Source organism: Hippichthys cyanospilos, chromosome 17 (genome assembly GCF_059441005.1).
Source record: "Hippichthys cyanospilos isolate Australia breed blue-spotted pipefish chromosome 17, RoL_Hcya_1.0, whole genome shotgun sequence".
Classification (NCBI taxonomy): Eukaryota; Metazoa; Chordata; class Actinopteri; order Syngnathiformes; family Syngnathidae; genus Hippichthys; species Hippichthys cyanospilos.
Window position 1 is genome coordinate 9,706,496 of NC_142385.1, and position 14,696 is coordinate 9,721,191.

The 14,696-nt window shown below is 40.1% G+C and overlaps 2 protein-coding genes across 2 annotated transcripts; one reads left to right on the forward strand and one right to left on the reverse strand.

Annotated features, from left to right (window-relative positions):
• The first annotated feature begins 162 nt into the window (after nt 1-162).
• On the forward strand, nt 163-4,945 carry irf3 (interferon regulatory factor 3). The gene is made up of 11 exons (XM_088438160.1): nt 163-280; nt 891-1,055; nt 1,860-2,028; nt 2,372-2,439; nt 2,512-2,560; nt 2,641-2,706; nt 2,838-3,083; nt 3,256-3,346; nt 3,628-3,917; nt 3,999-4,123; nt 4,375-4,945. Exons 2-11 carry the CDS (start codon nt 891-893, stop codon nt 4,483-4,485), a joined length of 1,380 nt encoding a protein of 459 aa, XP_088294286.1. The 5' UTR covers nt 163-280; the 3' UTR covers nt 4,486-4,945.
• On the reverse strand, nt 4,623-13,617 carry LOC148409530 (chaperone Ric-8A). Its single transcript, XM_088438159.1, has 15 exons — nt 13,602-13,617; nt 11,606-11,741; nt 11,267-11,364; nt 11,148-11,195; nt 10,763-10,780; nt 10,086-10,175; nt 8,930-9,501; nt 8,695-8,830; nt 8,312-8,500; nt 7,428-7,522; nt 7,062-7,212; nt 6,746-6,841; nt 6,526-6,670; nt 6,102-6,381; nt 4,623-5,831 (listed from the first exon to the last, which is right to left on the reverse strand). Exons 3-15 carry the CDS (start codon nt 11,354-11,356, stop codon nt 5,699-5,701), a joined length of 2,043 nt encoding a protein of 680 aa, XP_088294285.1. The 5' UTR covers nt 11,357-11,364; nt 11,606-11,741; nt 13,602-13,617; the 3' UTR covers nt 4,623-5,698.
• Between the last annotated feature and the right edge of the window lie 1,079 nt (nt 13,618-14,696).

A 14,696-nucleotide genomic window follows, 5' to 3' on the forward strand; every position in this document is an offset into this window, starting at 1 on the left:
GTTTCACTATTATGCTCTTGCGTGAATCCTATTCATAATTTCAGTTGAGTCACCGCAGGTGTAGAATTACAGTTAGGCCTATGCGCTTGAGGGCTCGATGACTGGGAATTAGAAACTGACTACGTTTGGAAAACGAAAGTGAAATCTCCCGAGTTGTTTCGAGGGAAGCACCGACACTCCCTATTCACTGCTAGTATTTACAAGGCCAGCTGCTCGTGGTATCACTTGGACAACGACGGCAACTGAACACATCATATCCAAAGGTCGAACGCTTTTCCAGGTAAACGCATCGTACCGTATATGCTGTTTAAAATGCGTTCGTTCGAGTTTTTTTAACACCCTAGTCTAGTTGGTCAGATTGAATAGCACACAAGATAGCGTATTCGTATAACGGTATCTAAGTTTTTATATAACTTTTATTAATGTAGTTACTCGTTTCATATGTATTTAAAACATGCAAAATTGCGCTTAACGATGTAGTTTACTCATCTGGCTTTTTTGTTTCGAGAAATGTTTAATCACAGTTATGGTATGTTAGTTTAGTTGCTAAATCAGGTTATCTGTCGTCTGAAAATGTAAAATTAGTTAAATCCTAAGCGATACATGTATGGCTAGTGTTTTTTTTGTTTGTTTGTTTTGTTTTGTTTTTTTTTAGTTGCTGGATTTAAAAATCGGTTTTGACGTCTATGATGCAATGCCGCCCTCTACAGGTCAGGAATGTCTACTGTTGTAAAGTGAAGCTGAAAGAAATATACATTCAATCGGTGCTTCTTTGAGCATTCATAATAAAGGAAAAAAAAAATCATTGAGGCTGCCAGTCAGAACTGAAGCTTTTGAAACATCACCCCCAAAATACTTAACGTGTATTAATTATTGTTGTTTCTTCAAAGATGGCTCATTCCAAACCGCTGCTCTGCCAGTGGCTTCGGACTCAGATTGACAGCGGCAATTATCCTGGCGTCCACTGGACAAACCAGCAGCAAACGGAATTTTGCATCCCTTGGAAACACGCCTTGAGGCAAGACTCTTCAGATACGGACATTCTCATCTTCAAGGTACATACGTACAATACATCTGTCTGTCCATCTATCTCTGCCTTTGTGGGTGTGCATTAAGCCAATCGTAACAAAGAGTTCAAATATGTAAAAAAATATACCAATGCAGCTTTACTTAATGTATACTGTATATAAAATTTTTTATTGCAAGTCATTTATTCAAATTTGAATATAAATATTTCATTCTATCACTCAACAAAGTTAGAATCAATAAATGTTTAGGTAAATATGTTATTTCCTTGAATGTATTTTTTAGTCTTATTATTTACAGTAATTGCAGAAATCTTGTTCGTTTACAGTAAAAGTCTACACACCCTTGGTTAAATACCATTGGATGTATTTGCCCTTACATCTGACAAAAATAAGCTTGAACTATGTCTGTAATTCCGAAATGTATGTTTGGAACAAATGTTGTTTTGGCACAAATAAACTTTGGCACAAACACAAGTGCTCACCAATAAAAAAAAAAAAAAAAAAAAAATACATACAAGTGTGGTGGTGGCAGCATCATGCTTCGGGGCTGTTTTTCTCTTGCTGGACCTATGGTCACATAAGGTGGAGGGAATATGAACAGTTAAAAAAAAGCAACAATTAGTGTAAGCACAAAATGTTAACGTTCCTGCAAGAAAGAAGAAAATCCTGCCTAAACATCTTAACTTTATTAAATGACAGCACCTGACTTCCATTTAACACAACTTTGAATGTGATTGTTGAATTGTGAACAACGCTACATTCCCTGTTATCCCCAATAGTAACTCTGGGGTATTGGTGTCATTTGAATACGTGTCTTCTTCTGGACTCTAGGGCTGGGCAAAAGTGAGTGGCAACGGGCGCATCCAAGGAGAACCCTCGGTATGGAAGCGGAACTTCCGATGCGCTCTGCGAGCAAAAAAGTTCAAAATGATAGGGGACAACAAAAACGACACCGCCAACCCACACAAAGTGTTCCGCTGGCCAGATGAGTCGACTTCAGGTGAGCCGCTGTCCACTTATTGGTGTTAAATCACTACATGCGACCCTATTCCTGATGGATGACGTTTTCTAAGATACCTCATCATCTTGAAGCATTGCCATGTATTTTCCCTGGCATGAAAAATACGAAGAGAGAGTGCAAGATTATTCAGTCGGTAGGATTCACGATTAATCTCAGACAGGAGGAAAGCAGTGATCATGAATATTTCTTACTGCGAACCTAAACAATTCTAATATGACAGTATATCAGCTTAATCGCAATGCATTTCATAACATTAATCACACTTGCATGATTAATAAGAAACAAGCTGCCACTGTGTTTAATGATTATGTATTTTTTTTAGATAACTCTCCCACTGGAACATCCAGCCAACCCGAGTCTGATCACCACGAAAGTCCTCCCAGACAAGAAGTATGTTCCTGTGTTGTTTGTCCTCTTGAAAGACACATTCAAATAATAATGTTGTGCATGTCTGCCTTTTAGAGCCACATTGTCCCAATCATGGATGAGTTTATATACTGTCCCATTCAAGGTGAAAGTTGCTAATATAGAAAATTCATGACAGCCCTGAGAGATTTTGCTTCCCTGTTCTCAACTCAAATTTGCTGACAGAATCCACCCCCAATGAGGACATTCTGCAAACATGTCTTAAGCATCTCAACATTGGACCTCAAGCAGGTATCTGCAATTCATTCATCTTCAAATATACCAAAACGTGAGTTAAAAAGAACCCCATATGTTTCGTTATGGCCTGTAAGGTACCTCGCACTGTCGACTTATTCAGTTCCTCCCAACTTTCCTCCTGACAGAAGAAGCGTCAGCCTTTGAGCTTCCTCCCGAGCAACAGGAGCTCCAGCATCAGCTCGTGATTGGCGACATCGCATTGCCATGGCAACAGCCGTATCCAGTAGCGGCCGAGGGCGCAGTCGGCGAAGCGGCGTTGCCCGGGCAACCGGTGCATCCAATGGAGGAAGCTGAGGGTGGGGCGTGCGATGGCCAATTAGCAAAGCAGTTTTTAGACAACGTTAATAGGACTAAGGATGGAGATAATTTCAGTAAGTGAAATTAAATGGAGAACTTGAAGATAACAGCTGATTGAGCTGTTACATACTGTAAATGCAAATCAATCTCAATATATTTAAGAATATACAGTATGATGTGATAAGAATACTTAAAGTACAGTGTGAATATCGATTTAAGGGGTGCACCTTGTTTTCGTATGTTCAGAGACTGAATTCCGGATCATCGTTTACTACAGAGGGGAGAAGGTGTCTGAGCAGCTGGTTACCAACGAAGCTGGATTCCGCTTAGTTTACAGGTAATGTCAAAATGAAGCTTTTAGTAGAGGAGGCACTTTGGCATCATACTAACACGAAATAGGCAACGTATGGGGTGGTGCATTCCAATTGGAAATAAACCTACATGAATACAAGACAATATAACAATATTCACAAGTATATACTATTTATCTCCTGCGTTGATGTTTTTATAGCGCTGACCAATCCCCCAATACCTCATGTGAAAGGGTTAGACTTATGTCAAAATGTCGAAAAATGTCTATCAAGGTCACAATAATGAAAACAATTATCTCTGCTTTAGGCCTGAACTAGTGGAGTCAGTGTTGGACTACGAGTCAGGCCTGTCTCTGGTCTCTCTTCCAAGACCCGTCACCATCAAGGATCAAAAACAAGCCAGGCTGACCCAGTGTATCCTGGACAAGCTAGGTGAAGGCTTGGACATTGGCGTGTCAGGCGATGTCATTTACGGTCAGAGACGTGGCGAAATCAAAGCGTTCTGGAGCTTCTCCAACTTTGATCAGAGCAAACACCCTCAGGAAATCTCCAAACTGGAGCCGCAGCCGCTTTACTTGTTCAGGGATTTTCTCCACGGTAGATTTATTTTTTTAACCTCATGCTTTATATGGTGTTTACTTGCCTCTACGATTGGGTTGATTTTGTGGTCTCCTTTAGGAATACTCAAGTTTATATCGCTTGAAAGCACAGACTCTTGTCACTGCTCCCTTTTCCTCTGTTTGGGGGAGAAATGGCCTGACCCACAAAAGTGGCCCTGGAACAAGAAACTCATCATAGTGGAGGTGAGGTCTACTGATAGATTCAAAGTGATCACTGGCATTTTCAATAATTCACCTTAATCCACCAAGATCTTTCTGAAATGCCCTAAACCGCCATCACATACCAATCTAAATAGAAAAAAAAAAATCTACAGTAGCGTGCCTTGGCAGCCAGGGTGCAGTATAGTACATGCTACTTTTGATAGTCTGTATGGTATTTAATATTATACATTCTCGGACTTTGGATAAGTGTCAGACTGGTTCTTGTCCTTCAGGTGGTACTCACATCTTTAGAGTTCTTGAAAAACATGGCGATGGAGGGTGGTGCGTCCTCCTTGAAGTCTGTTGACCTGCAAATGTCGCTGGAAGAGATGATCACAGACTGATGCTGAACCTTTTTTCTTTTTTTTTTTTTTTACACGTTGCATGGTCTTTCGGCGCGTTTTAATTTTTCCTCACCTTTACTCGTGCCTCTGCAAATGACTGCTTCGTGTACAAACTCAATCAAGAAGACCGCCAGTCATCCTGTTCTCATCATTTTTTGTTTAATCACTATAACCACATTACACATTTTATACTGAATCAGATAAGGAATTACTTTTCCAAAGTAAAAGAAAAAAAAGGAATTTCAAACTTTGAATACACGAGCCCATAACGCTCACTCGGTTGTGTCACCGGGAATTTTAATTCAACATACGTCATATAAAATCAATTTGTAGATAAATTAAGATAATTGTTATGAAATAATGTTTACATACCTTCTGTGACAATTACGTGTAGCAGTGTGCCATGAGATTTTCCAATGTAAAATATGTGCCTTTCCTCAATAAAGTTTGGGAAACACTGCCTTTGTGTACAGATATTGTTGTCCATTGTAATAGGAAGTTTACAAAATTAGATTTGTCCTTCCCTAGAGGAGGAAAACATCTAAAAACTGAAGCCAACAGTCACATCTCTAAGTTCTCAGTTCTATAACAAAATCATAAATATTATAAGAATTAAGACATTAAAATTAGGGTTCTCAAAATTTTGGCACCAGGGACCCCTTATGGGATAAATTATTCCAAGGACCTCCTTCCTTTGATAACTGTGATGCTGCAAAAGGAAAGTAAATTTATTGTTGCAAACTTGCAACGCCTGCCTGGAGAGGGTAAAAGGAAACATTTTTACAAAAACAAAAGACATTCTGTTGTCATAAGAAATCGCAATTTCATGACAAGATAAAATCGAAACATTATTTTTTATGAACTACAAAAGTCAGAAGTAAATTTCAAAAATACAAATATTACCTCGGAATTCTGCCTTTTATTTTGAAAAATATGTTTTTACTCTACAACTGGACAGTATTTATGAAACGATGAACCCAGGGTTTAAAAATACCAAAAGTTCGTTCTTTATTCTTGCAGTCATACTAAGGTAGAGAACGGTATGGTTTTTAAGTTTATTCATGTGCAGATCCTCAAATGCAGGTAAGCACATTTTCAAATCATAATTAATGATAATTTAAATTATTTTAGCTCATGGACCCCAGGGGATCCCCAGCCCTTACTTTGAGAACCGCTGCAGTAAAACGATATTTGAACCAAAAAGAAATGTACTTCATTGATTCTTCTCAAGTTCATCTGTGTCATTGTCTGAGGCTGAGTCTTCAGTGAGGACATCTTCCTGCAGTCCTGCCATTGGGACCAGCTTCCCATCTGCGTCCACTCCCATTGGTTGAATAATGTTATCCCTGCAGTCATTTGAGATGGTTAAATGATACATATAGCCAATGAAACTGTAATAGAAGCTTTACTGTAAATTCCCCGTGGTCTTGTGCCGTCTGAGGGGAAAATATGAAAAGAAAAAGAAGTACCCACAGATGCCACAAGATGGTGCCAAAGTTCTTTTATACTGAGAAAGTTTAAATTAGAAGGAGCATCTTCTATTAGGCCAAAGCCTTGCTCTCGTCAATTATAAAGCGTTTTTGAATTCTAAGGAGATTAGTGTACTAAACACAGACCTGGACAGTTTGTTGAAGATTCTAATGAGCCTTTTGGCCTCCTCTTCCTTCTCTTCCTCTGTCATGCCTTCCATGGGGTCCGGCAGCTCCGCTTCCACTCGCCCCGTCACCGGGTTGACTCGGTCTTTAACTCGACGGTATTCCTCGGTATCCGAGTCTGAGTCGCTGGAGTAGGTGGTCTCACTGCAGGAGGTTCGGGATGTTGTTCCGCCCAAAAGGCCCCTGGTGGCCAGCAGGCCTGCCGCATTGCCGTAGCCTGTGTACTTAACAAAACGCCTGACTGGAAGAGAAACGTATATAGAGTATGTCATTCCGTACAATTTTTTGATTTACTCGGATTTGTTTGAGTTCTAAATTTTTGAACATGTTAAAAAAATTGAACTTCCAAATAATCACAAAATAGGCACACAATGGCGGTAGTTACCATTTTCCTTGCAGAGGACAAAAATGAGGTCAGCTGCGCAGTGTTTGAGGTCCGTATCCAGGTGAGTCATGAGACGGATTAAGCGGCTCTTAACAGTGCAACCTTCTTCCGGCCTCTGGGAAACATCTCTCAGAGGAGGAAGAACCTGCAAAGGTTGAGTTGATTCATCCAAGTATTTGCCTTTTTGTTACGGTTAACAAGATTTAGTGAGGCTTCTTACATATTTCCTGATGTAGTGGCGTGTTTCTTTGTGCGCCCGGCAGCTCTCTGTCAGCAGATTGAGGATCGGCGTCAGTTTCTCTTTGACTTTATCCCCCTGAAATGAAAAACAGTTTCTCCCCATTGCACTGCATTAACAAAGCTTTCATCATCAAGTGGGGAAACTACTTTGAGAGATAATAAAAATGAAGGATAATTTGATGACCGGGCAGTAAAATAATAAAAACACCAATGTCTTATCAGCGTATATAAACAACCTGAAGTTCCAGAATTCAGATTGGACTCTCCCTGCACTAAAACAACAATGAACAGACTACCGATTCCAGACGTCTCTCCATAAAGTGCAGCAGCGTTTGGACGCAGTCCATGTTGACGCCATGGCACTGCTCCGAGTTGGGCTGCAGCGGCACCATCAGGAGAACATCTAGACACTGGAGAGGCAGCGCTGACAACAGGTTGACTGTGTGACTACATAACAAAAACAAAAATAATTTGGGACTTTGGATAAAAGTACACCACAAGCACACATGCTTGGTGATAAAAACAATGCTGTAGGCTGAATTGTAGAATGAAATGGAATACTTTTTTCTCATTCACACTTGAATTAGACCAAAATTATATCCACATGAGTCTTATGATTCTGGTTTATTGCAAGAAGGGATGATAGAGAAAAGAGGTCCCACCCTTGCAGTTCATCAGTGTCCTCGGGTGTCAAGCACTTCCGCATCATGCAGAGACGCAGGATTGCAACTAGGTGGCGGTAGAGAGCTGCATCAGCCTAGAGGGCGCCAATACACTGATAAGTGGATAGTGGTAGATACTGTAGTGGGAGGTAAAGTAATTAAGTATAAATACTTCAGTACAGGACAAAGAGATTTTTCAGGTATCTGTGCTGAGTTTTTTGGGAGTACTGTATTTACATTATGATTTTATTTTCTACTGTGGAAAGCTAGTTATACTTTCTAGTCCTTTTTTGATACAAGTCAAAAGTTTTCTTTACTGTAATATGTTCTCTGTAGCCCCACTAGCTATACACAGTATTCTGATTTTTGTGGAATTTGAATCAACAAAATCCACCAGTTTTTACCCATCTCAGGGAAGCAGCCATGTTGTGTCTTCCTGTCGACTCAAAAATGACATCGCATTTGCTCAGGGCTCGGATAATGAAGAATAACGGTTCAGCCTGCAAATGTCATATGACCGAACCCAGAAAACACCTGAGCCCTGAGCAGCTGTGAAGTCATTTTCAGCCCACAGGAAGTGACAAAATGCCAGCCCCCTGAGATGGCTAAAAACGGCTAGATTTTCCTGCTTAATTCATAATTCACAAACGTCATTAATCAGAATGCCATGTTTAGACCAGTGCAGGTGTATAAAACATGTGACACTGAAAGAACATTTTTAGGTTGACTTATTGAACCACACATTCGAGTTCAGACCATGTCAAACGTCAAATAATGAATCCATAGTTAACACACAGATCAATCGTAAGTAGTGCAGCTTTGAATCCAACTTTCATTGAGCGCAAAGGCAAAGTGACAATAAATATTACATGAATTCAAATCACCTCAGTAGGGGCCTGTCTGTGGGATCTGTGCGTGACGTTGAAAAGGATTTTGAGGATCTCGATGATGCGCTGAGAGGCCTCCAGTGGAATGGGCGGCGCTGCTGGGTCCAGGACGCACTCATATTGCTCTTTCCACTGCACCCCTAGACAGCCCTCCAGGGCTGCTGAGAGGAGGGAGACACCTCCCTCCTGATGGAGGAAATGAGAGAAAGCTAAAAGTAGAAGACAACTCCCTGTCCCTGTGCGGTAACAGAATGTACAGTAACTGTTTCTTCAAGGTTTTCTAATGCAGTGATTATTATGCCACTAGACTAGAGAAAGCCTGCTTGCCACTTTGAGAATCATTGTTTTTGCGCAAAGTTAATTTAAGAGTCTTCAGTCACCTGCTGAAGCTGAGCGCTAAGTTCAGGTCGCAGTGCAGTAACGAGGAAAGTGAGTCGTAATTCATAGAACTGAACACTGGAGGAAGCTGAGCAAGTGACGCTGGAGGAAAGACGCTCTCTGAGGCCACAAATCAGCCTGAGACAACAGAATAAGAAAAGGAGAAGTGGCATACGTGGACAACGTATGTAGTTTGACATCTTCAACTTTGACATAATCGTGAAGATAGAATCCCACCTGAGAGTGCTGAACCTCTCCTGCGCCCAAGTGCTGTTGTACACCATATTACACAACACCTTCAAAGCCTCCTTTCTCTGGACCTCCTCACCCGACGCGCTGTCGTCCTCCACATCCTCGCCCTCTATTTTGCTCTCTCGGCGGTCCTTCCTTCCTTGCTCCAGCTCCTTGTGATGGATGCTGCCTCTATGTGCTTCGTTAATGCTGGACCTGCCAGGCCAGTTGACAGTGTCTGGATCACCGCAGAGGTCGTTCCCGGCATCGCCCTCGAAGGCCGAGCATTCTTGGTCCGAGTCGTGGTCGTCCCCGCAACACGGTGGGGTTTTGACCTCTTGGCCGAGAGAAGAGATGATGTTGTCGTAGAATTCAGAGTCAGGTTCGCTGATGTCGTCTTTTGGCTCAATTGTGCTCAAGCCAGCCACTTTGGCCAGAGTGAGGAGAGAGTCGTCTGTCACCAAAGGGCCCAGGACCCTCTTATCTCGGGAGAGAATTCTCAGGGCTCGCAGAGCCACTTGCAGCAAGTGACATGGGACTTCGGTACTTATGAACCTCACCAGCACCACTGCCAAACTCTGATGACAAACACATGTCTATTGTCAACACCTGCCTACAAATGAATTAGATTGTTAATTTTTTTTTGAGTGAAATCTATTGTTGGCTATCTGTCACTAAACACAATTATTCATGTTTTTATTAATTGGCATATTTATTATTTTTAAACACACTACAAGTGTTGACTGGGCAAATGTATTGACCTTAAAAGTTAAATACAACTGAACAGTAGTCAGGCAGTGATTCTTTCAAGTACCACCAAAGGGAGGCCATGTGCCACTGGTCATATGTGTAGAGAATTAATTGTTGAAAAATGACAAAAGTAATCCAGTGGAAATTGCATTTACAGTAAACATATCTTCAAGAGCAACAATAAATTGCAAGAATAAATAAAACCACTCTTATCAATCAATCAATTACATGAATCAATCTGTAAGCAATGTTTTTGTTAATTTGTAATAAGGGTTTTGTATTATAATGGAGTGTCACATATTTTTGTTTTTAAAGGCAATTAATACATTGTGGGTGGGTGGCAGGGTTCAGGACTTTTTAGAATACAATAATTTAAACCCAAATTTAATAAGAAGTAGAGTTGGGTCCAAACCTGTCTGAGGAGGAGGCCTCGGTCATCCTGGTTATTTTCATTACAGTCAGAGTCGGAATCGGTGCTCTCCCTCACTTTATTCTTCCTGAACTGGTAAAACAAGGAAGACATAACAACAAATGATTATCGTTATTTAAATAAGTAGCGTTTTTATGTGCAGAAAATTTCAGGCATTTGGGACTATTCTATGGAAGACCAAAAGTGCCAAAATTAAATAAATAAATGTACCATTAAATACATAAATTAATCCATTGTTTCATTAATTAATTTACTTAATTAATTGATTAAGTAGCTTAAATATGGAAGTATATAAATCAATGTTTCATTAAGTGTGTCATTGAGTAATTAACTGTTTCAATTTAATTACTGAAGGACTCTTATTTAATTATTTAATGAAACATTTATTCATTTAATGTTGGTACTTTTTGTCCTTCATACAATTCAGGTTAGCATGTAATGATTCTGTTGCAAGGATGGCAACAGGTGGATGCAAAGATTCAATACAGCTTTTGGCATCTAGTGGAAACATTTACTGTTTTACCTGTCACAATAGATACATTAATTTATGCTAGACAAACACATTTTAAGCAAATGAAAACTGGCTAATTTTGAGTAGCACACCTGCTGATGTCTGGCTGGGAATCAATTTTGAAAAAAAAAATATAACGATTATGTACCTCTTCCAATTTTCGTTGCTTTAGACGAGCAGCCAGCACGCATGAGCAACAAAACGGAAGACAGAACAAAGGAAGCAAGATCAGTACAGCAATCAAAGACAGATAGATATTCACACAGGGCGCCGCAGAGCTTCAAAAAGATTATCAGGATCCAGGATGACGGTTCTGTGTCGGGGTGCAATCTGCCTGAGCATGCAAACAGAGAGGATCAGGGACGACTGATACAGCAGAATTACTAATCAGAGATGGACTGCGAAGGATAGCTGTGGACAGGTTGAGGAAGAAGGCTGGATGACGTACAGGAAAGAGAAGTAGGCGGGGGGGGGGGGCAATTGGAAGGATGTTTAGCTGGAGGATGCGGAGACGTACTGCAAAAGATGCTTACTTTCCTCCTGTCCCTCTCCTCTGCGTCAAAGAAGAAACACTGGGCGTACTGTTGGAACACAGCGACACACGGCCATCATCATACAGGCTGTAAAATGAGCGTATGCTTGTTTACATTACCTCTCTGTTGAATTCCTGCAGCTGGGTATGAACAGCTCTCTCGTCCCCATGCCTGATGCACCGGATAATCCCCTCCACGTCCACATCCATGCTTCTTCCTGTAACGCGCACACCAATAATTAAAATGGAAGTTACACAATAATCACAGCGAGAGGTGGAGATTATGCATTAATGGATTGACCAATATCTGTCATGCACTCGCAAGACAAAACTACTTGACTTATGATGTTAAAGTGTGCTTTCAGTCAATATAATTTCAAAATAATTTACCCCTTCGATACTTTCATGTCAATACATAAATACCTATCAAATTCAGATAGGAAGTTTGTTCAAACCTACCTTGGTTTTCTTGATCACCTGGAGGAAATTATGGAGGTGTGTTGTCACGGCAGCAGAAGCGTTCTACTGGGTTCTGCTCAGTCCCAGTCGCACTCCACTTCTCCACTCTCTCTCTCCCTCTTTCTCACTCTCTCTCCTGTTAATCCAAGAGAGATGAAGGCACCACAGAGTTTATAATCCACTAATGGACTCTGAGTTTATATTGCTGTGATGACCGGCTAACCTTTTCTAGGTGTTTGGAGGCTAAAACTGCTCTCTCCTCTTCCTACCTACCTGCTGTGGAGTCATTAAAACAACTATCAACAACTAATAACCCTGACCTGTTGTATTATGGAACTGTAACCAGCACTAAATTGGAAAAACACTACTGTACTTAGGAAAAAAACAGGACACTTACTTGACAAATTATTTTAAATTGGAGTAGCAAGATGCAATAGTGATTAGCGCATCCACCTCGCATACTCACAAGTTCGACAATCTGCGCCCTGACTGAGGATAAGAAGAAGGATGGAGAGAAATTCCAAAATTAAATCAGCGTTTGTTTTTTTAAACTCCCACTAGATGGAGCTATTTTCACAAAATGAGAACGAAATATTTGGCCTTATGACGCTTGCTCATGCTTATAAAAAGTAAATATGTGGTGATAATAATTCATAAAGGATTTTGTTAGCCCAATGTTCAATTCATTTGAGAATCTTTGTAGAAAATAATAATAATAAACATAGAGTCCAGCTGCCTTAAATAAACATTTGTGGGTTACCATGACCTGGGCAAATGACATTTTACAGAGGTTAAAAATGATCATCATCATCATTTTAAAGGGATTTAAGTGTAGACTTGGAATATAATGATACAACACTTCATTTTCTAAGACATAAGAATGATTTTGAGAAAATGCATCATATATACGAAAAATAATTCATTTTATACGCAATACGTCAAATCACCAATTACCGGATGAAATGAATGAATCCAAAGAAAAGTCACATATCATTTCCGACATCATGCCTCAAATTAAGAGGATGTTTACATGTGTGCTCACGAAGGTGTCTTGAGAGCTCCTAAAATTGCCCCAAAAGAAGATAATATAATAGTGAATGACAGGCTTTCCTGGCAGGATGCTCACTCTTGCGCCCAGTGGGTAGAGGAAGCAGGGCCAAGAGGCTCTCAAGTGTCAAACTGGTGGCTGCAGCCTGACAACAACAGGATGTACACTACGTCAGGGAGAAATGGGAAAAAGGGGGGAGAATGGTCCCCACCAAGTGCTCCCAACGTATATTTCTTGAAAATGAACAAGACACTTGAGGCAGGATATTAACAGGTTCAAGTTAAAAAAGAAACGGATGACCCAGGGGGCACCTTTAAAACAAACATTGTCATTGATGGATGATTTCCACTAAAATGGTGGTAACAACTTTAATTTATTGCTACATTGTGACCTACTGTCGAACACCGGGGAACGCCATAAATCGCAATTGAACTCCGCCAACCAAAAAGACGGTTTCAGACTTTGGTCAACTTGACTTATGTAATATGGCTTTGTGTGGTACTTTTAGCATTAGGCATCTCCACACATCTATCATCTAACTATCTGCCATTAGGCTGATGTGTATGTATAGGGTTTTGTTTTTACAATATATCACAGTGTACTCTACTGTGATCTTAGTCTCATGTAGTGGTAACTAGACTAAGTAGTGATTGGTGGGAAAGTAGGTCAGCGTCCAAACTTAGTGTTTGCAGTCAAGGTTTTACAAGTCCGTTCGATTAAGTGAAAAACTACAAAAAATGTCCTGTGTTTTATTATGTATTGTTCTTTCTTTGTAATTATAAAAGCAATACCCTTTAAGGATTCATAATTTAGACTGCTGTTATGTCATATTAGTGTTAGTTGTATCATATTAGACTTTGAATGTCTCATATTTCTAGATTGACCTGGCTGAACCTAATTTATTGCAGCAAGTAGTGACTTTGTAAAATGCATGTGTAAATTGCTCACTTTTGTAGCAGCAGGAGTGGAAGTTCAGGAGCTGGTCAGCTGAAGAGAGTTTGCTTTCTTTAGGCACGTAGTCCTTTTCCTTGCTCCAATGTGTCAGCGCATACATGAGGAAATGACAGAATTCATAAAAATCACACATAATTCCCCCTTAATCATATGACGTGAGTTTATTATGCTACCTTGTGATTGGGCGATGACTCAGTGCTGTGACGACACAAGCCGACCAGATGCTACTCACGATGGAGGTAAACAATAGATTCCCAAAGGGAAGTTGCGCACTGGAGAGAGGACAAGAGGCTGAAAGAAAATGAGTGTGGTGATTGGAAAATGCTGGATTGTTTCCAGTGCAATAGAAAAATAAAAGTGTGACATAGTTTTCTTAGGATGTGTTACTATGAATTTACGATACTTCTGAGAAGCCAATTTTTTTCAAATTTAGTCCCCCGCCAACCCCATCACAATGCATGAACCACCGTAATATAGGCTAGTGGTTCTCTTTTCTCTTTTTTTTTTTAAATTATGCACCCCTGTGGAAAAAAAAAAAAAATCAGCCAAATACTACCTAAAACTTGTGGATTTTGTAACTAACTTTTTTTCTGGCTCATCTGCTAGAAAACTGGGTCACTAATGACAACGAACATGCGTACAACATGTGACAAAATAAGGGGACATGCGCTTTTGCGAAAAAGTCACAATAATAATGTTGCACTAAGATGCTTCCTGTTCCAATTCTTTTGTTTTTAATTTGAAAATAAAAGTGTACTGTACCCATGACAGCATTAAAAAAACATTATACTAGATTTGCTGTTGCTGATACCTACAAAGAAGCTCACATACCCAACCCCCCAAGGCACCTTTTATTACCCCCCATTTGAGGTCCACCGCTATAGAACTTATAAAAACACGTTTAATAATTTTACCTATCACACTTTTAAGTTTTCAAATATTTAAATTATTGAAGGGAAGTAAAGAACAAATTTCTTTAAAATATTATAGTCAGTGCAGCCCCACTATTGGATTAATATTGCATCTGTGGAATATGAATTAAACAGCAAAATCCTCCTATATTATCCACCTCGGGGTGTTGCCCATTTT

What these genes read in the sequence shown, in the direction of transcription:
- irf3 (XM_088438160.1), top strand. Translation starts at nt 891, where the DNA reads ATGGCTCATTCCAAACCGCTGCTCTGCCAGTGGCTTCGGACTCAGATT. An exon ending in CAACATTGGACCTCAAGCAG is followed by an intron (nt 2,707 to 2,837) that starts GTATCTGCAATT and finishes TCCTCCTGACAG; the next exon opens with AAGAAGCGTCAGCCTTTGAG. An exon ending in TAAGGATGGAGATAATTTCA is followed by an intron (nt 3,084 to 3,255) that starts GTAAGTGAAATT and finishes TCGTATGTTCAG; the next exon opens with AGACTGAATTCCGGATCATC.
- LOC148409530 (XM_088438159.1), bottom strand. Translation starts at nt 11,356, where the DNA reads ATGGATGTGGACGTGGAGGGGATTATCCGGTGCATCAGGCATGGGGAC. An exon ending in TGGAGAGACGTCTGGAATCG is followed by an intron (nt 6,842 to 7,061) that starts GTAGTCTGTTCA and finishes TTTTCATTTCAG; the next exon opens with GGGGATAAAGTCAAAGAGAA. An exon ending in TGTCCTCTGCAAGGAAAATG is followed by an intron (nt 6,382 to 6,525) that starts GTAACTACCGCC and finishes TTTCTCTTCCAG; the next exon opens with TCAGGCGTTTTGTTAAGTAC.